This window comes from Haliotis asinina, chromosome 6 (genome assembly GCF_037392515.1).
Source record: "Haliotis asinina isolate JCU_RB_2024 chromosome 6, JCU_Hal_asi_v2, whole genome shotgun sequence".
NCBI classification, from domain to species: domain Eukaryota; kingdom Metazoa; phylum Mollusca; class Gastropoda; order Lepetellida; family Haliotidae; genus Haliotis; species Haliotis asinina.
In genome coordinates, this window is record NC_090285.1 from 61,288,424 (window position 1) to 61,315,281 (window position 26,858).

Consider the following 26,858-nt stretch of genomic DNA (forward strand, 5'->3'; position numbering starts at 1 on the left):
CAAAACAGTAACAGCCATGCTTCGCCCACCAGGGACAATAGTCCCTGGGATATAAACCTGTGCTTTAATCTACAGACTCTTGACTATATACTGTATCAAGCTGTACAGATGTGTGAGCTAAAGGGACAAAGATTTGTTGAAAATACATATGGCTGCTGGTCAATAATGATGAACTCAGCCTTTTGTATACGGTTGGTGCTCTGATGTCTGAGGTGACCTCAGGTATACCGTTTGGCATGTGTAATTGATTAATGTCATTCACTTGTTCACATTTCATCAGCATTTCATTACATCACGTTTTGAACAATACTTTCAGACTTTCCTCTTTAATCCACTGCAGGCTGTATTACTTTATCCCTTAGTTTTCCAAAAGGTACATACGATGCTCACTAGCGACCACCACTTGACCACCAGACTGGACGACAACACAGACTCCATTTTGATATGCAAAGAATGCCGTGTAATATGCAAACCTCTGAACAACATAAATCCGGCTCTTCGAAGTTTCAGCAAACGACTCCAGAAAGTAGTCTGGTTTGATAAGGACTGTGAACGTCATACCGATTCAGGAATTTTCAATGTGACAAAAATAGGAGCAGCTATATGGATGCAAAAACTCTTTCTAAGAATGTTACAGATGTGAGAAAACAATAGGGAAATGCTGTGGTTACAGATGGAAATTGTATAGAAACAAATGAAGGACCAATGCTATAATAAAAGTTGTAACATATTAATAACCTCGGCATAGTGTTTTCTTCAAGACTTATTTGGACAAAGGAACAGATCAAAACTACGTGTTTTAAAAAGTTCCTAAAACTTGGAAACTATAAGTGTCAAACAAGACCATCCGTGGTGTGCTAGGACGTCTTCCTACGTTCCTGCTCACATAGGCTAAAGTAGTAAACTTCTGGTTCAAACTACTACACATGGAACATGATCGTTACCTTTTTTGGTCAGTGAGTGTGGGATGCTTAAATCTTTCGACAGTTTGGACAAGATCAAATGTAAGAATTATTCTTTTCCAGACTGGGTTTTCACACGTGTTTAAATCAAGGAGCTGACAATGTAAAGGTATTCATGTCTATCTGTCAACGACTTGCTCTGGCCGCTGAGACTGCCCCGTTTCTAAGAAAAATGTTACAATTTCTTCACCAACTAAGATATATTTGTTATTATTTGCAAGAGACTAATTGTTAGAAAACATATGGTGGTGAGTGGTGAGGGTTGTGGTGATATTTTCAGGAGGAACAGGTAACATCAGTCACTATAAACTAGGGTATGGACGAACGACTTACGCGTTTTTTTTTCTAAAGTGTCCGTATTTTCTTGCTATCCATGGATGGATGGCCTTTACACCACACCCTCTGATGTCACCAAAGGGGTTCTCTCTTTGAGAATAACTTCATGGATGAGGCAACCATTCTTTCCCATGTTTGGGGTTTTCCCTTTCAACTCGGCCACGCCCACCCTATGTCATTCGCTGAAAATAATGCAGACGACAACACTAGGTACTACCAGGGATACTCTACACCTCTGTACAGGCTCACTGGTTCTGCTGACGAAAGAGTTCTTAATCGCCGCATATTTCACAAACAAAGAGTCCAACAATGTCGCTCGAATCGGGTGGGAGTTGAACTCAGCATGGACTCAAAACGTCTTATAGAATCTATTCTCTGCCGAGTACCCCCAGTGTTGGGGTGGGGAGAGCTGATATTCAAACTCTCCATGCTTTTCCGTGCAAAAAAAAAAAAGACAAAACAAAACATAATCACCGCATCAGTACTTTAGACAGAGAAAACAACACCACATCTGAAATGATTGTCGCCACATTCGGGGTTATTATGGTGGGAAGAAATGCATAATTGATAGAATGTAAGACAAAGATTCGATTTGCGCATGCTTGACGAGTGTAGATAACGGGTCATTGTGAATGAAATGACATTGAAACAAGGGTAGATAACTCTACATTTGTGTATTATTTTTATCCCCACATCATCGACGAGGATTTCTCAGGTGTGTATGTGAGGATGACGGGTTCACAACATGTATAACTTAGTATTCTGCCATTCAGGCCAGTCGAGACACCGACTTGACCTCGGAGAAGAGTCAACAGTCAAACCTGCCAACATACAGATGCATGGATACGTACACAATCAAGATCATTTGTAAACAACGTAGTGTAGACAGTAGAGTACCAACAGCTAAACAGTCATTTGCGTGAAGTCTGCCTGGCTATAAATAGATCCACGTTAGTGTCAGTGAAAGATATGCGTGTAATTTAGCAGTCTGTATACCAAACTTGTGTTGTGTCGGGATTGTCATTCAGTTAATTACGCTAAATGACATACATTATACATTTTAAAGTGAAAAACAACAACACAGAAACCACCCCGCAGTACTGAATGCTTATATTATGAATGACATATAGAGAATACTGCACTTTAGCGGGCTCACTTTTTACGAGTAATGAGCACTCCCTAAAGATCGTAGAGGGTACCAGACCAGAACTCCAAACCCTAACCCAAAAGATCGCAATGGTTGCCTAACTCTAAACCCACACCCTAACCATAAGGATAACCCTAACACTAATTTTTTAAAGTTGTGTTATTGTGACATGAGATGGGATTTGGGAACCGTTAAATATTTATGGCAGGGTTAGGGGTGGGGAGGGGCACCGGGTGATGATGATTTAGTTAGGGATGTATGGGAGCAGAGGTGTCATCAGTTTTGTACACATGTACAACTCAGTGACGGAGTGCAGGGGTTCAATTTTTTTTTTTTTAAAAGTGACTTGCCACAGGCCAAGTGGCTTCAAGAAAGTAACTTGTCTTGACTAATTTTCCACTTGCCCTGATTTTATGACATGTTTGATGTTAATGTTTACTGGGCTATTTGTCGAATAGTGATAAGTTTCAAAGAACGAAGGCTCTAAATTATTATTATTGGGAAATATGATAACTACATTATGAGGATAAAGAAGACTAGGGGGATACCTTAGCCGATTATCTTGTCATTGAGGCCTTGCGGGGCGAACGTGTGGAGTCTAATATCCACCTAAGTTCGAGTGATCTCCTCTTTTGGGTGGTGCTAAAAGTCTATCAAACAGGTAGGCCTCCAGTCTTGTTTCTTTCCCACAAAAGACGAAACAATCCACCACTGCACTACTTTATTACAACACCATATTTACATACAAAATATACATCCATTTTCGATGTATATATCGGCCAGTCTTTATAACAATAAAAATACATGTGCCAAGCATCATCAAGTCGAGCCACCCGCTTTCCATAACTCCGCCGGCAAAAACATAGAGCTACAAAATAACTTGGAGCCTTGCCAGCGACACCAGCAGAACCCCGCCGGCGGTTGAACCACTACCAAAACACACACAATGGTTACTGACGTCATAACGTCAATCATCAACACTTGCTCACTGTGACATCGCACAACAGCCACACACACACAGTATATAAAGGGCTGCACAGCTAATGCAGAATGGTCTGATGAGTTCACTTAGAACGAAACCGGTCACCCCCCTGCTACTAACACAAATGCCTATCCCACTCTGACGGGGCCCACCGTCAGTTTTACTACATTATGAGGAGATATGAAATGAAATCCAAGTTTATTTGCAGTTTGAAACCATAAGTGGAAATTATCCAGTAGTCCACAGACAAGTAAGATACCATTATTTGATTGCCCGAAATGAAAACTGACTTGTCCTGGGCGTTAGGCGATAGGATTCTTGAACCCTTGGAGTGTCATCGATATTGCAATGTTTGCCCTAGACATGAAAGTTTAGGAGTCATCATGACTCCCTGGTGTCATGAGAGGAAGTCATGGACATGTTTTGGGGAGTCGTCTTCAGTATGGAACATTCATGAAGACATCCACTATGAGCAGTTAACTGGCAAGCTATAAACTAAGAAGTTATAAACAACTGCAAATTACAACCCAGCAATGATGCAAGTTTTTGAATTCACTGTGTATTTGAGATAACTGTGTGTGCCAAATATGTAGGTTTTCTGTGTTAGGGCAAACACTGTACTGTACATGACATGAGGAGAGGGGGAGGGAATGTCACTTAATGCATATTCAGGGATTTACCCTGAGTCCTGTATTTGAGGGTCTCTGGAACTCATACTCTTAATTTTCAGGGTACCTGGTCTGCAAAATGGGTGTCCCAGACACTTAAATATTATTATAAATACTACAGTAGAAGATGTCAAAACCGGCTTCTGTCTAATCCATTGTCAACACCGGTATATAATCCAAGTCCCTTCCGTGGCTTGTAGATTTATCATCACCTCTGCAATCCAGCACATTGTCTAAAACAGATTATTTTTTCAGTCCCAATGAATGCCAGATGAGACAGCTACCGCTGTATGTTACAATATTGTTGCATTTTAGTTACTGTTATTGTGTTGTGTATCATGGTCATCACAGTAATTAAACTGCAAATGATATCATAACCCGACTAGTAGCAGACTCAGTGATAACTTATAGTTATTTGATCAACATTTAAAAAATAGTATTTGGACTTTTTCTATGTCCCTGTGGATGTGCTAATCTATTTCGTTGCATCCGTTGTCAATTTTCTTTATAGGACGCAGGAATTTGTGTCCTGTGAATCCCTGCATATTTTGTTTATAGGTGGGGATGTGGTGTCATTCACATTATCCATGCTTCTCCAGAAAACATCAGATTGTTGTCATTTCTCAGTTTTTTTATATTGTAGTCTTCTGTCATTTATGCGCATGATGGCTGTGAGGAGAGTTCAAAATCATACGTGGTATTAAATGTCAATCAAGTAATATGTTGTAAGTTTGTTCTAGACATTAAGTTTGTCACTTGAAAATACAGAAAACATTTTACCAATAGTTTGGTTCAAATAATAATATATGCGATATACTTTTTAGCTCATCGAGTGTAATGAATGGAACATCAATTACCATCTTTTTATTGTATTCATGAAAAGAAAAATTATATATTCATTACACAATATTCATGTAATGTATTTGCCAAATAGTGGATTTGTTGCAGCCCTAAGTGTATCATGAATTTGATATCACTCAGTGTGAAATGATATAACATGCCTGTGCTGTGGTAAATAAAACAAGCCTGTATGCGAAGCCAAGATATACGTCTTAGTGCTTGGTCTTGCTGCTTATTATACAGCATTGTATTTTATTCCATTGTTTTAGTGCTATATGTGAAAATATATATGTGGTTATGAACATTAATAACAGGTAAATTGTTAGCTAGTAAAACTGTTCTATCATGACAAAGAAACAGTGATTTTTTTATGCCCCCTTATCTACACCATCACTACCCAACCACCAACACGTACCAACACATACCTATCTTCATGCTGGCATACAAATCCAATAATATTTACAGAGTTATGTCCCTTTGATATGTGCATGAATGCTATGACAATATGTCCAGATGTTGCCTTGATTCTGATCCATTTGGACTAGTAGTATTAAGCTCCACACTCAATGAAGTCTGAAAGGCAAATTATCTCAATCATTTTGGACTCTTCTCCCACCATAGATTTGTGTTTCACATTGTTACAGCAGAGACCATATATTATATGGTCTCTGGTTACAGAGATATTGTCAAGTCAGCTTTATAATACAACTTACTCATTCCAACATGGACAACTGTGGTTTTGTCCAGATTTTCAAAGATGAGTCTGTAACGTGTGTGTGTATCCAACTTCAACATTGAGAGGCATGAGTTTTCTTGATAACTAAATAGCATTAAGTGATTTAATATATGTAAGATTTTGTTTATGATTTAAAGAAATGATTTATTCTCATATAGTCATTTTGGTAGCTGCAATTTCTGTATATTGCAGGTGCAGCAGTTCATTAGATGGTGCCATAATGGATGAAATGATTTGTTCACTGTGTGTGGGTTGTGAACACTAGTACATGCTCCTGGGCTGAGGACCTCCTTCCAGGATGGCCTGTGAGTCGTCCACTCTGCTGCACTTCCCATCCGAGATACTCCTGCAGGTGTTTCGACATGTAGACTACAAAGATCTGGTCAAGTGAGTATGATTCAAATTGAGGATTGGGAGGTTTTGGATTAGGTTGTCGTTTCATATCATCAGAGACGTTCTGTATCTTTTCTTCCTGTTGCTATCTGGGGTATCTTAAGTCAGAAGTACTCCATGTTTTTAAAGAAATAGGATTAATCAATAAATTAATTGTGATGTAAATAGTTATATATTTTGAAAAGGGTAGTACATGATTATTAACTGAGATTGTAAATGACCATACCCCTGATAGTGTTTGGAATACTGTAAAATATTGTTCCCATGACATGGTATGTAAGCCCACATCATTTACAGAATAGTCTAGCACAGTTAAATGCAGTATATATCTACATTTTAGATAAATGGTTAACCTTACATACAATCACTAAAAGCTGAAGGTATGGTTTAAATCCAGCTGGGAAATTGTGCAGGAGGCAGAGGGCACCATGATCCCTAATCTTTGGCTGCCAGCAACTTTTAACCCATCTTTGTGTCAGATTACTATTTCACATGCTCTCAAACTAGTTTTAGATAAAATGTGATCTTCTAGGTGTTATCCTCTCCTTTGACTACAGGATTTTGTACAGTTGAATATATTTATCATTGTTGCATAATTTTCTCTCATCACTTTATGGCTGAAATATTGCTGATGTGACAATATATTGTAACTCACGAACCATGCTTGTCTCCCCTAGGGATCTAGGGTATCACAGGTCTGATATATTTGTCTTCCCATTGGAATCTTGGGTAGCTTATATCTGAAGTCCAGTTGTGAGTCATTTATTGGGTGGTTGTCATGCATCACCCAGACGACACTAAGATAATACTAGAGATTCAGAATGAAGAAAAAAATTATCAAGCTCTAAGAGAAGCAAGGAGGCAGATTTCATAACTGTCAGCTGCTCATTGCCCCCACTCAGTCAAGGTGAAATAAAATTCACTGGTTTGAGAGATTGATCAAAGATATAAATCTCACATGTAGGTAGAAAGGCCATTCCTGAGCGCTCTTAATTATTGCCCCATCTGTCTTATTTCAGCCTGTCCCTTGTCAACAACCTGTTCTGCAATGTAGCTACTGATGATTCTCTCTGGAAAATACAGTGTGACAAATACTTCATTCTTCAGGAGTAAGTTTCACCTTGGACCACATGAATTTGGCATCAGTAGAAACTTCTGCACACTTGGTTCCTGGATGGTCAATGTAATGTCACAATAACACACAACTCTAACTGGTTATTGCAATATCTCATTACAATATAAGTTATCACATTGTGTCTCGGGAAATACAGGGTTTTATCAGTCCCGAGAAGGGTTGTATTCCCAATACAACCTTATGAAGGAATGGTAAAACCCTGTATTTCCCAAGACATGATGTGATAACGCATTTATCAAGCTGAATGTTTTCACTAAATCAAAACAAAACAACACGCATTGAATCGACTTGTGTTTGTATACGTGAGATGCCACTGTTTGACCTCAATGCACTGCACGTTACTGAAGGCTTGTCGATGCACGCTTTTCTCACTTCGCGTCGTCACCAAGGCATAGCGGGGTGATATGACTTTTGTAGCGGGAGTATACAAATTTTACTCCTGCTCGCGGATTGTGATGGATGTACATGGTATTTTATCAGAGGCACGTGGACCAATCAAAACTTGACATTCTTACATGAGGCTAGATTACATGAAATAACACATGTACATACATTACAGGCGTAAGATAACCATCAAATGATTAAGTACTTTTCAACAAGGCATGAACCTTGAAAAATGTAAAAAGAAACCCTTCGTGTTTTCATCTAAACACTTTCTGCTTATGAAAAAAAAGATTTTGTGACATCACTTCCATGAACTTCCTCCTGATCTGTCTCTGTATTTCCATACAACTTCTCCTTATCTCTCTATTTCAAGATCTTGAAGAAGAACACTTTTTATGGAGAGTCAGCTTCTCTATTGCAGTAGATGCAATAAAGAAGTTATCTGTCCATTAAAAGTGTTCCTCTTCATCATACCAGCTTCTAAATGCCACTGATAGAAGTTTCCAGATCTTGTGCTTCTGTTTTTATATTTCTCTGGAAGTTCACCCTCTGCATCTTAGAATTCAGAGTCTTCTCTCTGTATTTCCAAAACAGATGCCCAAAGGACAGTACATGGAAAGAGCTGTTTGTCAAATATTATGGAAACTATGGTGATGTCCTCGGTGTCTATGTAAGGATTCGCACAGCATGGAACAAGATCATGGGTTACCTGAAGAAGTATGACAAAGTTATCACAGGCTCTCTCCTGCGTAAGTATGTCTGTATGTCTGTTGGTATAACTATCTACTTGTATATACAGTCAGTGGCCAAAAGTGTGTTCGCAGCGGTGTGACGTCACAGAATTTCCCGATTTTGTATCTCAAATTTAAAGCTCAATAGCTTTGTAAACTGAAATGGTACTCACATGAAATTTTCAGTACTTTGAGATATGACCTCGACCTCTAAGGACCTGTTAACTTCTAGCGGGAATACTATCGTACAGTCTCCTGATGTACACAAGTGAGATACCTCTCCATATTTCCCCGACAATCCAAATTAGGTCATCCCTGCTTCTGATCTCATGAACTCGTCTTTTCAGGCAATATTTCAGAGTTTTCCACACATTTTCTTTCACATTCAAGTCAGGACTTTGAGGTGGCCATGGCAAAGTACGAATTCCATGGTCATTTTTCCACTGATTGGCTCATAACGAAACATGGCATGGGGTGTTGTCTTCTTGAAATATCCATGGTCTGTTTGTTAAATGTCTAGTAATAACAGGGCACAAATTTTCATCTAGAATGTTAATATACTTGTTTATGTTCATATTGCCATTAACAGAAATGAGTGTCCCAACACCATGATAAGTGATGCAGCCCCAGAACATCACCGATATCACTTTCTGGTTGTCACGATCGGTGTGAACAGCCAGGGGGAGTAATCTCTCATTTTTCTTCCTCCAAACAAAAACTTTCTGATCCATTCCAATTTATATTTGAGTCTCGTCACTGAAAATAATTTGTTTCCGTTTATCTCTTCACCATTTCAGTTTAGTGCGTCAAAATTTGAGTCGGCATTCTCTGTTCACGGGTCATATGGTGATTTTCTTTGAAACAAGACGTCGTTTGTAGCCCTGGGCAAACAATTGTCTCCGACAGCTTTTAAACTGTCAGTAATGTCCCTCAAACTACCACGCCAATTCTGTTTGACAAGACGAAATAACTGCCTACCACTACGTTGTGACGATTTTCTGGGCCGACCGCTTCTCGGTCTGTTTTCACATGAACCCGTGTCATGAAAACGTTGTAGAAATTTCTGAACTATTCAGGGTTAATTCTGATTATTTCTGCAATTTTATAGCTTGATTTCCCATGTTGCGACAAAGAAACAATTATTTGTTTCTGGTCGGGTGTCACTTGACGGCCGTAGGCAGGCATCGTGAATCAGACGACAATAATTGTAAACTGCTGCTACTACTTTTAGACTGAATTTGGAGCCTATGATATTACCATACTGAGTTTCATTACGATTTATGGTCATAAACAGAGATGCGAAACGATTATTCTTCACCTGACATCCAGGGTGTAATCAGTGCAGTCAGTTTTGTGAACTCATTTTTTGGCCACAGACTGTACATCTTTATTACCCACATGGTCAATGTATGAGTAGTTGCATACTAATCTCATACGTCACATGAGTTTCGTATCACACTGGCCTCCTTCGTAATGACTTGACCTGAAGTTGTAACAATTCAATTGGATAACCGATGACCTCTCTCGAACTAATTATCTGTTGACAACTATAATCCAATGTTTCCAATAGTGATGCTACGGAGTAGTTCACTGTAGGAGGCCGTGCAAGGTGATGACAAATGACATGCATTGTGATATTGGTTACCAAGGGGGCAGAAGTGAATGGTGGTGTGATGTCATTACAGTGTGACATCATGCAAAAAGTTTATTGCAGTACCAAATACTTTCACAACTTCTTTATGAAACTGGTTTCGGTTTGAAACCATAAAAATAACAAAAATATGCCATTTTGTCAATTTAATGAATGTAAGACGTGGGTAATAAATAAAATACCACACTCAGTCCCATTACATACAAATTATTCGACTTCATGACCTTTCTATGGTACCTGACCGAGGACACTTGTTTCATGTTATTTATATGTAGTGAGACCTTAAGATTGAAGATTTTATGGATATCAGCTTCTTTATTATGAGAACACAATGTTTCGGAGTTAATGATGAAGGAGTAAGCATTAACTCCAAAACGTTGTTCTCATGATAAAGAAGTTGATATCCATAAAATCTTCATTCTTATGTATTTCACTTCTAAATGCCCTTCAAAGACTTAATGAGACCTTGTGTAGTATTCACTATTTATTAAAACAAGTATACTTCACAAGTGTTTTCACATTGAAATGCCATGGAGCTAGCCTCATCAGCACCAGCAGATCCATGACCCGAAGTGACACCCTGCTTTACTTTGAAAGAAAGGCAAAATAGAGGCTTCTGTCACCTAATGTGGCTGATTTTTCTTTATTAATGTCTATGTTCACACAGATCTCATGATGTTACTTTCTGAATTTCTCAGCTCCTGCCACAGAGGAGCAGTTGCGAGAGGCGGAGAGTAAACTCGGCTGCCGTTTCCCAGATGATATGAGGTGTTCTCTTAAGATTTATAATGGGCAGAAACAAGGGGCAGGCCCAGGGTAAGTGAATTCAAATGCAAATTGCAAAGAGTCTACTTGTGCAAAGCGTTTTAGTGCTAAGATGATCATACTTTCCATACTCTAACATGGACTTAAAGCAGCTGTTGTGATAAGATTGCTTTGTAAAACTGGGCCCACAACATGACTGAAGTACAGCCCTTTGTGGCACTAGAACTCTTAGTAATACATTGAAACATTCTTTTCAGTTCATTAATATATGTTCACGTGACTGACATAAAAAATTTTCTTTTCTATCACAGGCTGAAAAGGACATTATCTAGTATCATATGCTTTTGTGAGTTTTTGTTATGAGTAAAAAAACGGTGCTGTAATTCTCATTCATATTAATTTATTCATGACTCATGAAACAGCATCTAAAACATTGTTCATTTCTTAAAAACGTTCTAAGTGGTCCAGGAAATGACTTTCTCAAAATTGTTTCTTTGAAGAAATCAATGATTTACTCAAATATAACATCACACAAAGAAATACTTGTACATTTTTTGTGTAGATTGTTATGTTATTATACATGCCAAAGGCTCAAACAGGCTTGAAAAAGCCTGAAATTTGAAATTTTACTCTAAATTCATTTTGGCCTAGCAAACGTTCCACATTTAACACAATTTGTCAAGTTATGATTTTACAACAAACTAGTACATAAAAAATACCTACAGTGACAATGCGTGTTTATTAATCTCCATTACAAAGTAAAACTTTCCCTGTGACATGAAGTATCTAAGAGTTATTTCCCTTCAATTGTTGGGTCCCACATTCAACCAATCTCATGTTTATTCAGCAATATTTCATATATATGACAGTGGTATGTAAATCAAGTCTGGACCAGACAATCCAGTGATCAATAGCATTGATGAGCAACAATCTACGAAATAAGGATACGGTGACATGTGTCAAGCTAGTCAGCAAGCTTGACCATCTGATCCCGTAAGTCTCCTTTTACGACAAGCATGGGTTACTGAAGACCAATTCTAACCCAGATCTTCATAGGTGTCTGCATTATCACTTCAGTAGGCAAACTATTGACTGTGATTATAGAACCCAGACATAACGACATACTAATGAAACATGGTTAAACTGAAACATTTTCTTGTATGGTCATTACCATCCAAGACCTAATCACAGTATACAGTCAAGTCATGATGCCTCAGTGCTCCAAGAGGTCTGTAATATTACTGAATGTTTCCTACACTTTGAGTTTGAGCGACTGATATCTGTTCTGCAGGGGGTAGAATAGGTTTTCAGTAACCCACACTTGTCACAAAAGTAGACAGTTCTTATCATGAGAGGTGACTAAAGGGATGGGGTGGTCAGGTTCACTGACCTGTTTAACACGTCATCGGTTCCTGATTGCGCAGATCCATGCTCATGCAGATGGTCACTGGATCACGCTGCCATATAGCTGGACTATTGCTGGGTGCGTAAAACTCAACTCACTGTACAGCAGGATGTGTCTTTTCAGGCTGCTTGGCTGTATTGCAATATCAACACACTTCAGATCAGAAAAGCTCTTGGATTGCAAAACTATTGCTGAGAATTTCAGTGTAAGTTGATTGTATTGTTTCCCAGGTAAAGTAGCTTAAGGATGTGTCATGGCTTACTTCCTCAAAGCAGTCTCCACTATATCATGATCATAACTCCCATGCTCTAGCACAGACTTGAGTAGTCAGTACTAGGCTTGGAATTGTTTTGTGCAAGTAAGGCATGATTGGATTCAGCTGAAGTTTTTAACATTAACTCATTAAGCCTGAGAGTCACTTCACTGATCTACACCTGGAACTGCCATGCTGATTGCCTGGCTGGCTGTGGTGAGACTAATTAGGGCTATTCACGCCTTATATCCCTAGCAGGTTTCGGAGATTACAGGATTGTTTAATTATTGTTTAATTATTGCACTTTCTCTTGTAGACCTTTTGTGGCATGTACATACATATTTTCTTAAAATGGCAATAAGGAAGAATTTATGTACATGCTTAATAATTTTCTATGATACATTTCACTGATACATTACTAGTGTATACTGAATATTTTAAGGAAAGTGCTACTACGCTAGTCTGTGACTTACATGAAACAGATTCACAGTTTGTCACTTTGGTTCATTGAGATTTGACAGGTAGTGCGGCTGGATAACGCGTGAAACTATTTTTTCATTATGGCGAATGCTCAGCGGGCACCGCAACAGTGGTGTCTTACCAAGGCAGAAACAGTGACTTTGTTTGAAAGTTGGAGGCAAACCTCATGTATACTTTATCACTTGATGCACACTCCGCTCCATTTCTCATCGGCGGGGATACATGGCTGAAAAAGACGTGGACAACGCTGCTCAGAGGCATGACAAATGATGGTGACTATGTCCAACAAGCCCAAAGGCGAACTCCACAACAAAAAGTAAGCTGTTTAGAACTAGTGTTTGGATAAATTGCCAACTTCTGCCCTATCATCTCGAGAAATACTATTATCAAGAACTCTACGTCCATAGGCTGTATATGGAACCCCATACACCTTCACTTTCGATTTCAGGCCACTGGTGGCCATTTCCTCGATTTCACAGACATTAAGCTCGAGCCCAGCAAGAGACCTGAAGATTTATATCAGAGACTCATGGCCTTTGTGGAGGACAATTTACTTCGTTAGGACGGCGATATCACACACCATGGCACTGCACTGGACGAGGAGGAGGAGCTCTCACCATCATTGGAAAACTTTGTGGTACTTACTTTGCTTAGACTAATTCATGCTGACCTGCCAAAGTTGGTTAAACAACGTTATGGTACAGACCTGCACTCACGTACTGTTGCCTCACTGAAACCAGAAACTCTCAGGCTCTCGACACACTACTGGATGAAATTCACACTGCAGAGGATGCTAAGGTAATGAGAGCTACCACAAACTAAAAGCACTCTTCACCCTTCCCACTTCCTAAACAAACTACACGACCAATGCGAAAGGTCAGCAAATCGTGTCCAGTATGCAAAGCTGCTTGTCATGGGGACCATGGTCACTTTCTCAGCGAATGCAAGTTCCTTCCAGATCATGATCGCAGGTACGTGCTTAAGGCCAGGCAAATAGTGACTATCCTGGATGACTCCGAAGAGGCTTGTATCAATCCTGGTTACACACTGGACAATGTGGGTGCTGAAGAACCCCCTGCAGATTCTCTTCAACATTCCGAGTTCAGGTTCGACAATCTCCACACATGGACACCTTCTGTGGTCACATGACTGCTCATCTGATAATAGATAGTGGAGCCAATGGAAACCTGATCCACCTCTCCATGGCGACATATCTTGGTGTTGTTATCAAGAAGAGCTCCCAGTCAGCTCATCAGGCGGATGGTTCATCACCCTTTAAGGTTGTTGGAGAGACAAGCATGCTTCTATGCCGATGACAACAAGGAATTCAGTTTCAATACATGCGTGGCTCAGGAAAACTGTCAGACAAGCATACTGTTAAAAGAGCCTGCGTGCTCAGAGCCCCAAACAAATCTGCAACCATATGGCCTGGGAATTTATCGAGATACCTGTTCCAGAAAGTTATGCCTCATCAGATGACATGTTTTCCTTGATACCGGATCAGGAGCATCTACAGTGTCACCAATGTGGCCAGAACCAGATGTCTTTTCTAGTGTCTAAGGCAAACTACGGATTCTTATGTGACAGTTACGCCACAAACGCTCAAGAAACATGAGCACTTTTGTCAGATACATCCAGTATTCATTCCAGAAGTTCCTGTTACCGTCCTTTCAGAGGTATCTGAACCGACACCCAGTGCACCCCCTCAAACTAAGGGAAAGAATTTCTCCGGTCCAGTCCGTATAGACCCAGACAACATACTACCAGCGTCCACTAGATCTTAGTTGACTGACATCACTTCTCACAGAATTCGATGAGGTTTTTGACCCACACATTGAGGGGTATAATAACGCGTCAGGACCATTTGAAGCCTTCATTAACATGGGTCCGGTACAACCTCCTCAATGAAAAGGCAGAGTGCCACAGTATTCAAGAAACAAACTCTCTGAACTTCAACAGATGTTTAACAAACTAGAGGATATGGTTGTGTTTGTTCGACCAGAGGATGCCGGCATTCATGTGGAATATGTCAATCCCTCCTTCTTGGTCAAGAAGTCAAGTGGTGGTTACAGACTGCATTCTCCGATGTTGGCTGATACAATAAGCCACAACCCGCACTCATGCCAAATGTGGACTCAACTCTCCAACAAATCGCCAAATACCAGTATCTGATATCCACAGTCTTAACAAATGCCTTTTATTATTCGAATCCTTTTAGCCAAGGAATCCATGAAGTAGACCATTTCGGGGTGTTAGGGTGTATGCTAGATCAGCCATGGGAATGCCAGGATCAGAGACAGCTTTAGAAGAGGTTATGTGCCGTGTGTTAGGAGATCTACTGGAAGAACGGATTGTTGCCAAACTTGCTGACAACCTTTATTGTGGAGGTGATACACCTGAGTACCTGCTGTTCAATTGGCGCTGCGTGCTAGAGGTACTAAAGCACAACAACATACGACCGACTCCTCACAAGACGGTCATTTCACCCACATCAGTTACCATCTTAGGTTGGTGCTGGCACCAGGATGCTGTCAGCCCTCACCACATTTCTACTCTAGCTTCATCTCCACCTCCAGTAACAGTGCATGGACTATGATCGTTTATTGGTGCCTACAAGGTCCTGTCTTGTGTGATGCCTGGTTGTTCCACCCTTCTTGCCCCATTTGCCCCACTTGATGATGCAGCTGCCGGACAAAGGATCAAAGGATAGGTTACTATGGACTGACCAGCTACCTGCAGCTTTTAAGACGGCACAGGAAGGCTTATTCTCAAACAGGTCAACAGTTCTCACATGTCCTGAGGATCAATTATGGATAGTCACTGATGGTGCTGTCAGGAAGCCAGGAATCAGTGCTACTCTGTACATAACTCATGACCAATCACTGCACATAGTGCCAAGCTCCGCAGGCAACAGGTTGCCTTGCTACCCTGTGAGATAGAAGCACTGTCCATTGCCATTGCCACCAAGCACTTCAGTCCTTTCATCATCCAATCTAAACTGAAAGCATGTATCCTGACTGACAGCAGACCCTGTGTGTTGGCTTTTGAGAAATTATGTAGAGGAGAGTTTTCTGCTAGTCCACGTGTCTCCACCTTCTTGTCAACAGTCAGTCGGTACCAGGCTACAGATCAACACTTTGCTGGCTTGGCCAATGCCCCATCAGATTTTGCAAGCAGAAATGCACCAGATTGCATCGATCCGTCTTGCCAGATTTGCTCTATTATTGAGCTCACCGAGGACTCAGTTGTCAGACAAGTCTCCATTTCTGACATCTTGAATGACACTAGTCAACTTCCCTTTACCAGTAGACCAGCTTCCTACAGGAGGAGTGCTCAGATCTTAGACACACTCATGCTCATCTTCTCCAAGGTACAAGACCCTCGAAAAAGTTGACAGATATCAAAAATGTCAAGCGATACTTGAATGCAGCAACTATCTCCAATGATGGCTTACTTGTGGTCCGACAGACAGAGCCTCTTCGTCAAACACAAGAGTGTATTGTCGTTCCGAGACAGGTTCTCGATGGACTTATCACTGCTTTGCATATTCAGTTGGACCATCCCTCAGCACACCAGCTCAAGCAAGTATGTCACAGATACTTCTTTGCTCTAGATTTGGACAAGTCAGCTGAGAATGTCACCAAATCCTGCCATCAGTGTGCCTCTTTGAGGAAGACACCACACGTTAGGGTATATCAAAGCACCAGTGATCCTCCTGAAAGTGTTGGTTTGACATTTGCATCAGATGTCATGCGACGTGAAAACAAGTTCATTCTTGTCCTCCGGGAATGCGTGACATCCTACACTGCAGCTTTCATTATTGAAGATGAAAGCAGCTCGTCCCTTTTCGATGCTTTGATATGCCTTTGTATAGAATTCCGTCCTGTTGATGGTCCTCATGCTGTTATTCGCACCGATCCTGCCCCAGGTTTCAAGACTCTTGAGAATAATGAGGTATTTCAGCATCACAGATTGTCACTTGAAATAGGCAGAGCTAAAAACAGAAACAAGAACCCTGTTGCTGAGAAGGCCATACAAGAGTTGGATGACGAGCTTCTACGTCAAGGTCCCCTACGTAACCCAACCACTGCGACTACCCTTGCTATTGTGGTAGCTCGCTTAAACTCACGTATTCGCTGTTGTGGTTTATCACCTCGCGAGATGTGGACACAAAGAGATCAGTTTACTCTTTGTCAGTCCGACAAACAGCTGATTATGGACCAAAATGTTAGCCGTACATCAAATCACACTCACGATGAGAAATCAATGGCTCAAGACTTCTCACGACAAACTCACATACGATGACGCATCAGACAGAGAAGACCAACCTTATCAACCTCTTCACCTACCTTGAACCCCACAGATTCCTCTTGAAATCCTTACTCCACCTATACAACAGCCAGGATATCAGGAGCCCAACAGTATTCAACAACCTGGCTTCACTCATACATCAGAGGAAAATGTGCCTTCCATTGACTCTGACACTCCACCAGAGGTAGTTCCCAGCCAACGAGCAAGGCCTTCTCGTGAACACAGACGGCCATGTCGATTTAATGACTATGTTCTGGACTTTTGAATGTTATCCTTCTCTGTTTTGTTCCACATGACTTTCAAGGGGTGCAGTCATGCCTATTGTTTGGTATGGTCTTAGGACCATGTGTGGTGTATTCGTATCATGATAATTACAAGCTCGTCATGTGCCATACACCCACATCACTTCGCACTGTATTACCTTTATAGTTTATGCGACTTAAGCCTCAAAGAGGAAAGAAAAAGACTGTCACACCAATGCAGGTTTGCTTGGCAGTGAAATGAGGCAAGAGAGTTATTCCCCTTGGATAACTCTCAGGTGGGAGAGGCCTGGTTGCACGGACAAGCACGTGTTCTGCTTGAGTTGGAATTAAATCATAACAAAGAGTCCTTTCGTGTCCTGTTGATTCACAAGTGGTGCAGTATCCCTATACCTAAACTGGCGTAGAGATAGTATTTATTTGCATATACATATTGTGGACACTATTAGTACATCAAACATAATGGCTTGCTGAACATTTAAATATAATCTGCACATTGTTACGAATGAATATCCAAATTCAAGTACATGTATTATAGAATTAAAAAAGTGACACAATACTGATTTGTTATAATGTATACACTTGCAGTTGAATCCCCACAAATATTTATGAAGATATATATACTGAATGCAAATGAGGTTCAGAAGATTGGTAATGGTCGTGACTCCATAACACAGGTTGTCAAATGATGTAACAGCGCATTAGTTTGTTTTACACTTGTCACGGGACAAAACTTTCATCAAGGGCTTACCTGGACATGCATTCTGCCAGAGGCTGTTATTTCGATGTTGAAAGAGGTGTTCACATATGGTTTCCAGACTACCTGTATTCAGTTATGGAACCTTTATTGACTGTTTGGGTTGGATTGTTAACTTTCTATCCACTTACAAAAATTGAAATTTAGGGACTCAAAAATGTTCTGGTGGTTTATGCAAGGGACCTGTTTCACTAAGCACTCGTAAGCCTGAGATCTGATAACTTCCTTCATAGCATTCCTACCTGCTATGCTGTAACATTGACTTATGATAGTCGTAGCTCTAGGATAGCACTGTGAAACAGGGTCCTGGTCTGCTTCTCTCTATCCACCTATACAGTCAGATCTCTAAAACAGTGTTGACATAACACATGTGGGTTTATCTCAACTTGGACAGCAATGTTGGCTACTGATTGGTCAAAAACAATCACATGCCATAGGTATGTTTTTCTATGAAGACACGATGCCATTGAGAAAGTGGTCAAATGCAACATATGTCATATCTGGGGTTTCGTACAAATTCTAGTACTTTTTGGTTTAGTTCCATCCGGGATTCGAACCCGCACCCTCAGAGTCAGGCACCTAATCGGCAGCATACAAAGTCACGGTGGCTGAGCAGGCTAGGCGGCTGACTTTGTGTCTTACTTCGCTCTTGTGTCTTACTTCGCTCTTACACAATTAGAGACTAAACCATTGCTTACGTTTTTATGTGTTATTTGAGAGTTCCTTAATATACAAAAGTTTGACAGTGAATGACAGTGTGGATTTTGAAAGTTTATTTGCACTGTTTCTATGATGGAATGTGTGCATGACGTGATGTGACCATTCAAACATATATTAGAAATCATTGTTTCAGCTATGTATATATACATTTCTACATATACTTTATGTCAGTCTAGAACTGTTGCAAGGTTCTAGACCAAACTTTTTGTGCTGATTGCAATAGTATCAATCAAAACAATGTATATTCGCAGATAGAAATGGACACAATCAGCCGCCATTTTGTTTGTCTCATTCTTTTACTCCAGATTTAATATATCTAGTGAGGGTGCTAAATACCAAAATCTCACAAAGTTACTTTTTGTTCGCAAGTCGTGGAGATTTATTTTTTGAGTTTGATATTTAACAGGATAAATCTCACATATCACAACACAAACTCAACTGATGATATAGTCAGTGTCTGACATGAGACTGTTCATAACACATAGATGGAAGTGAGCCCAGGTTTTTGCTTTATTTTTGTGCAAACTCTACCATTGCCTTTTTTTTGAAGTTATGTAGAAATCTGCAAGGCTAGATGTGTTTTCTTTTTGTTTTTCTTCCTGCTAGTGCCAAGCCATTGCTTAATTAGCTATAAAGTAACACTATTATAAGGGCCCTCATGTGGATGTATGTAATGAATACGAAAACACTTTCCACTGGTATGTATTCCTAGATGGAAACAATATCCTGTTACATAGATATATAATGTGCGAACAATGCTTGTTGGCAGGTGGAGGACGATGCCCCCCTCCCAGGCTGTAGTCCCATCACCTACTGCTGCATGACACAGCGCTGTCAGTTGATGAGCTTCAGGGAGGAGTATGGGATTCCCAAAGGACAGATATTTTTCCCCTGTGCAGATGGAAATTCCAAGGAAGATGATTTGGATGCATTCATATGTGGTTGGTTTGAAAGTCCAGATTCTAGTACTTATTTTAGCAAAGTCCCATGCCCAGAGTCATGAACCCATCGCCAGCCCGAAAAGTCAGAGATCCCACCAACTCCGCCATCATGGCATCTGTGAAAAATGAAAGTATCTAGATAATTTAGAATTCTGTCTTTAGGTACCTTTCTTACATAGTATGTAGGTGAATACAATATACCCTGATTATAAAGTTTGTCCAGGAGAAAATATGTATGTTCATTTTACATCTTTATAAGTAAAAATAATTAACTCCCCATTCAAGACTTATGTTAGGAAAATAACTTATGTTTAGTGAATATCAGCCCACATGAAGATTTTGCATGCTGACCAAGATGTGAAACTGAACTTGTGTTACAGTTAAAAATTTGCCATGACAAAATGTGTAAGATATCCCCACAGAACCAGCAAAATATAACACTGACAAGTCTAACATTTCAATATTTTTGTATTCAGCAAAAACACAAGAAACATTTGGTGACCACAGTGCTGAAGTAGGCAGGACTAGTACATGTATTTGACTTGTAAACAAACATCTCATATTGTGAAATTAGAGACAGGCCTAATGCAAGCCTTTCAGTGTGCTGTCGGTATTTTTTCCATGGTTATCCAGAGATAAATAACTATCAAAACATACATATACGTCTTTGGTAACGCAGGGTGGGAATTGATGTTTTAGGGTTGATTTTACATATGTCTAACATTTCATCTCAGATCTAAATGTTGCAGATGTGAAAGAGTTCGAAAACATAAGCAATATCTTGAAATTAGTTGAATAGACTGAGGCAGTGATACTAGACTGACAGCAGCAACTCTCGATAGGAAAACGTTCTACAGCATGATTAGCTTTATATGACCAAGGCTGTGATATTGTAGTCTTGGCTTTGATAAATACTGACTGCTGATAAAAGCAGTATGGCTAAACCATTAGTATTTTTTAACTTTTTTATATGAAAAACACACAAGCTTTCTCTGCCATTGTTCCTAATATAACAGTGGAAAAAAACAGTTTTACTGCATATCATGTTTGGGCTATCATAATTGCTGTGTGGAGTTGTAATGTTTATGTTTGAGAATTTGAACTTATTGAAACATGTTTTATAAAGACCCAGAGCCATGGACGTATTTACCTTGGAAAGGTCCTTATGTTTGTCAAGATCTGTCCTGTGTGAAATATCTAATACTTCCCTCTTTTGAGGCTTTCTTCCAACTTGAAGCTGAGGTGTGACGATTTGACTGAAATTCTATTCAAACTTGCAGGTAACCTCACACTCTCTAAACTCAGCTTTTACAATATATTTTCAATCCCCATAAGGGTACAGTGTGTGAAGCCCATTTCTGGTGTTCCCTGCCATGATATTGCTGGAATATTGAAAAAGCAGTGTAAACCTAATGTATGTAGCTTAAATATTGCTGTGCTGAAGAATAAATTAGGAACAAACAAACAATATGTAATGTTTGGCCAGAAGTTAGGAATGGTCACTTGTTTCTATGACAGGTAACAACTACATGGAATGGCTAGAGGAACTTGCAGAACTCATGGACAAAGAAATATTCTACAGAATAAAGGGATGTCATTTCAGGTCTGTGGTGCCCATTTTGGCAGAATGTTTGTGCAGTTTACTAAAATGTGCAGTGCTTGACTTGCGAATATGTAGTAATAGACAAATTTTTGTGTGAATTTGTTCAGTGATTGTGCCAACCCTAAAATATATTATATAAAAAGAGACTAATATCTTATTACATCCTCTTTTATAATGAGGGGATTATAAAATGTAATGCTAAGTAAAGGAGACAAAAATAAGTGTGGCCGAAAACCATCCACTGCAAGAACAGATACAGAACTCATACTTGTTGTAAATGTGGTCTTCATGCCATGAAACATGAGAGAAAAAAAACTGTTCTGCAAACATTTTGCATGTATTGTCTGTGCTGCAGATTTCTAGATGTACCTGACTGTGTGAAAGTGACAAGAGACATGTTCACAGTGAAGGTTGGCACATGCTTCATGCCAGACCTTAGTACTGTACATCCTCCAAGCTTCTTCTTCATCTATAGAATAACGTAAGTATAGCACCATTTTCTCCCTGGTTTCCTCATTACATTAATAACCACTGTAGATTCATCTACAATAGGGGGTGGGGAGGTAGCATCGTGGATAAAGCGTTGGCTCATCACATTGAAGACTTTAGTTTGATTCCCCTGGGGACAATGTGTGAAGCACATTTTTTTAGTCCCCTGTCCTGATATATACTGGACAAAATAAGTTAGGGATATTGGTATTTTTATGACTCATCATTTTGTCAGTATGTCAGTGAAAAAATACATCATTATAAATAATTTTAAAATTTACAAATATCCTTAACTTTTTTTATCAAGTATAGCTGAAATGTTGCTAAAAGCAGCAACTTGAATCAGTTTGCCAGTCAGACATCACTTGTAGTTTATATAAATTCTTTAGTACCTGTTCACATATGCCATCCACTGCTGCCTGTTTGACACACAGTGTTTGTTTAAAGGATGAAGATGCATGATGACGCCCCAAGCAGAGAATCTTGTCAGCTGTTGTCGCGGTACTGGTCCATCACCGACATGGATGGGAATGAGGAAATTATGGAGGGACCAGGGGTTGTAGGTCAGTATTATTAGTTGTGGCTGTCCACAGGAATCCAAATTTTCACAAATCAATTGATTTGTGATACTGTTTGCTTAATAAAATAACACTCTTGTTCATATTGTTGCAGAAATATCACCATCATTCCCACGACTACATTGCATTAGAATACATTTTTGTTTTATGGAAAGCTTTTTTGAAATCTCGTAAAAACATGAAAGAAACCTAGTAATATATTTACTACCTTGTTATTTTTAAATCATTCCATCATTTCTATACTTAAAAAGTTATTAGGACTGTCACAGCCTATAGCAAACTTGTGCATGTGTTAATTTTGCAAGTGCAATTTTACACAATTTTCGAACTAACTAATTTCACACAGGATGCCACTTGATTTTAATGGATACAGAGGACCATTGAATCTTGTGTTGATATTGACCAGTTACATCCTGCATGGAGTCAGAAACCACTATCTATTCATGTAGATGTAGGTAGAATCCATGAAGATCCCAGTTAGAACTGATCTTCATCAACTCATACTAATTGTAAGAGGCGACTAATGGGATTGGGTGGTCAGGTTTGCTGACTTGGTTGACACGTCAGCATATCCCATTTACGTACTCTGATGTTCATGCTGTTGATCACTGGATTGTCTGCTTCAGACTTCATTATTTACAGACACAGCCATATAGCTGGAATACTGCTGAGCACAGCATTATATGACAACCAACCAACCAGTTAATCAATTAGGTAGACAGGATCTTGGTCTGTCAATGGAAATAAAAGAGTTATTTCCCTTAGTTGACTCTGAATCTATTACAAATTGTATGTGAGTGAAGGACTTTAGTTTTACGCCACACTCAGCAATATTCCAGTTATATGGCGACGGTCTGTAAATAATCGAGTCTGGACCAGACAGTCCAGTAATCAACAATATGAGCATCGATCTGCGTAATTGGGAACTGATGACATGTGTCAACCGAGTCACCGAGCCTGACCACCTGATCCCGTTAGTTGCCTCTTACGACAAACATGATCGCCTTAAATGGCAAGAATGGGTTGCTGAAGGCCTATTCAACCCCGGGACCTTCACGGGTCTATTACAAATTGTAAAATTGTTACAAAACTTTTTCTAACACCTGATTCTGTTACTGTTGTGACAAGAGTGTCCAACACCTGATTCTGTTACAGTTGTGACAAGTGTCCAACACCTGATTCTGTTACTGTTATGGCATGAGTGCCCAACACCTGATTCTGTTACAGTTGTGACAAGTGCCCAACACCTGATTCAGTTTCCCAGAAGAGTTTCCAACACTTGATAATGTTCTTGTTTTTAAAAGTTTTATTATGATCTCTGTTTCTTTTCCCTCCAGATTACATGTGCTTCACTTGTCATGCCTACATGTATGTTGTTTTTATATAGGTGAGAACCCTGTTCTGATTCCTGGGGAAGAATTTTCTTGGGAAAGTGGAACAACATTTCCTACAACGTATGGCAACATGAAAGGCCATTTCGTTATGATAAATCTTGGTAAAGGTGAGTTGAAGGTCAGCAGACCTCTCATGTATTCCTATTGATGGAGTAGGGATGTTTGATCAATATCATATACCTGTTTCTCAGTCTCGTTGTGGCTTGTTCATCCATGATCATCCTCTCACTGGACCTAATTTCCAGAACACTCAAAACAGACATCCAGTTACTACAGTTCTTTATGTAGCAACAATCAGGCATTGCAAACACTCTGCTCAACCTTTGCATGTCAGTCCTCTGTCTTAATACAATTTTCAGTCTGACATTTGAAAAGACGAAAGTGATAAGAAGTATCAAAAAGGACTGAAACAGTGAGATCTAAAAGAACTGATGTTTCCATGACAAAATGCTGTGGCTCTTTCAGAAGAAAACAATCCTTTTACCATCTTCCTATAATTTGTTTTGGTTCCTTATTTCTAATTTTTTGGACTAGATAGTCAGGATATGGGTGAAATATGGCTTATGTGACTATATATTTAAATTTAAACTCACTCACTGACTCACTTGGACAAGGGGGTGGGGTGTACAGAGAGAGTGGTATGTATGGGATGTGGTGGATTTAGGGTTTGTATAGAGAGAGGGTATATAGCAGTGGTGTGTGTAGATGGTTTGTGTGATTGTGTATATAGGAGTGATGGTATGTATAGAGGGGTGTTGGTGTGTGGGGGTGGTGGGGACTGTATAGAGAGGGTGGAGTGTGTAGAGGGGATGGTGTCTGTAGGGGGGTATATAGAGAGGATGTGTGTATGGCAGGGGTTTTAGAGAGGTGGTTTGTGTTTAGAGGGGACTAAAGAGGGATGGTGCATATAGAGTGTGCGTGTGCGTGAGAGCGTGCATGCATGTGTGTAATGGGCGTGATGGTTTGTATGTGCAGTCAATGGAATATTTTTCTTTGGCCCCTTCCCTACAAACATACTCCAATTTTAATTGCTGATATAGCTAGTGCCAGAGATGTCTTTGTATAAAATGCATTTCAGTAATAGTGTTCGTCCACAGGCTCATCTGTTTTTCAACCACTCTTTTAATGTGATATTTCAGGCACTGAATTCCGCATAGATTGTCCCGTGTTTCACATGAAATGTCTGCCTTATGAAACATCAGCGCAGCGGAAGGAGAGAGTCCAAGAAAGAAAGAAGAATTTGTAAATAGCTGGATTTTCCAAGCTGTCCTGCATTCTACATTACAGTCCAGTGCTGCTGTGTTGAAACGTCCTGTCTAAATACTTGGATTTATTCATGGTCAGACACAACGAAATATGAGTAATAAAGAAAGCATACAAAGACAGCACAGATTTACTTCGAGACATTCACAAGTTTGATGCAGCAATGTTTGACTGTAAATGCTAAACATCTACTGAACACCCAGGTTACATTTATTTCAAGTGCCGATGGAAGTGAGTGGTGACATGACCAAGCATGGGGTGGAAGTGGATACGGCTGTTCGAGTAGAACCTGGAGCATGCTGGGAGAGACGAGTAGCTGAAGCTAGACAACACAGTTACACAGGAAAACAAACATGGGCGTCATGACTCATATTGCACAGGAAGACAAAGATCACATTTATCTCTGCTCACAAGTTAAACATTCCTTCCTCGTTCTACAAATTCTTTTCCTTATGAAAATGGGATGAGTGGTCACCGTCGTTGACTTGGTTGACACATCATTGTACACCATTTGTGTAGATCAGTGCTGATGCTGTTGATTACAGGAATGTCTTCATCAATTTCAGTGATGCCAATAAGCTGGAATAGTACTGAATAATGTGTAAAACTAGACTACCGCAGTCTTCCTCCAGTATGTAATATGGTGGAGTTCGCATATAGCAATGCACTTGTCCATCCGTCCATCTGTTTCTCTGGATATCTGAAATGTGTAATCAATTTTTCATCAAGATCATATCTTGAACACTAATTGAAATCTTTCATGAAACTTTACACACACAAAGAGCAGCATGTGCCTTAAACTGTTTAGGACATTTTAGACTTTTTATTGTATCAATCTCCACGGTAACAGGTTTCCCTGTATTGGGTTTTTGTCCAGATTTTATCTCCAAAACTACTTGATATTAATTCATGAATCACCACACAGAGAGATCAGGTTGCAATCTGACAGTCAGATGATTTGTTCTCTTGAATTTGTGAGGGTGGGTGATATAGTTCATACCCTGATTACTCATTCAGTGTTTGAGGAACTGAAGTCAATCAGTTAATGTTAACTAAAAACATACAATACATACAGTTGTATTTAAATAAGCAAACTTTCAAAGTAGATTCATGTTTACTCACTTATCTCTAAAGTACCTCTACAATACCTATTTGTTATTCCCAACTGTCACATTAATGTCTGTTTTGTTTGTTGTCTGTTTGATAATTCCGTATTAATATGTTTATTCAGACTCCTGTGAATAGTTATGGAAATTCTATAGATTTGTAGGGAAATGCACAGCTGGTTTGTTTAAGGAGATTATTTCATTTCTTCAATTCTAGTAAATCTCTTGTTAAACACAAGGTTGTGAATCATGGTGTTTTTCAACAGGACAGAATGAAGATGAAAAATCAGAGCATACTTCATTTAACATGGGTAAAATATGAGCAGTCATGGCAGGAACTGGATTATTATATACTCAACAAAATTAGGAACTTCACATCATCACTATTGGTAATAGTTGTGTCTGGGTAGTCCATAGTTTCCTCTTGTGCCATAGATGTCATTATGACAAGTCATCTGTTTGAAAATGGTCGTAAAATGTGAAACACAACAATCATGCAGTAAGTGACCTTGGTGCTCTCACATGCAGAGACAGCAAGTGTGTAGCTGCAACCTCTGGTAGCAGGCTG

At 39.6% G+C, this 26,858-nt stretch overlaps 1 protein-coding gene and 1 pseudogene across 1 annotated transcript; both read left to right on the plus strand.

Moving 5' to 3' along the window:
- The first annotated feature begins 1,952 nt into the window (after positions 1-1,952).
- Positions 1,953-26,528, plus strand: LOC137286536 (F-box only protein 3-like). Its single transcript, XM_067818456.1, has 12 exons — positions 1,953-2,013; positions 5,864-6,058; positions 7,084-7,173; positions 8,178-8,332; positions 10,664-10,781; positions 12,259-12,340; positions 19,686-19,857; positions 21,376-21,460; positions 21,816-21,941; positions 22,397-22,512; positions 23,915-24,028; positions 25,061-26,528. The coding sequence occupies exons 2-12, from the start codon at positions 5,970-5,972 to the stop codon at positions 25,165-25,167; spliced, it is 1,254 nt and encodes a 417-aa protein (XP_067674557.1). The 5' UTR covers positions 1,953-2,013; positions 5,864-5,969; the 3' UTR covers positions 25,168-26,528.
- On the plus strand, positions 13,736-17,173 carry LOC137286682 (uncharacterized; annotated as a pseudogene).
- Positions 26,529-26,858: the final 330 nt, after the last annotated feature.

Coding starts and splice junctions, on each gene's coding strand:
- LOC137286536 (XM_067818456.1), top strand. CDS start 5,970: ATGGCCTGTGAGTCGTCCACTCTGCTGCACTTCCCATCCGAGATACTC. Junction 12,341..19,685: donor CTATTGCTGAGAATTTCAGT/GTAAGTTGATTG, acceptor GCTTGTTGGCAG/GTGGAGGACGATGCCCCCCT. Junction 22,513..23,914: donor GGAGGGACCAGGGGTTGTAG/GTCAGTATTATT, acceptor GTTTTTATATAG/GTGAGAACCCTGTTCTGATT.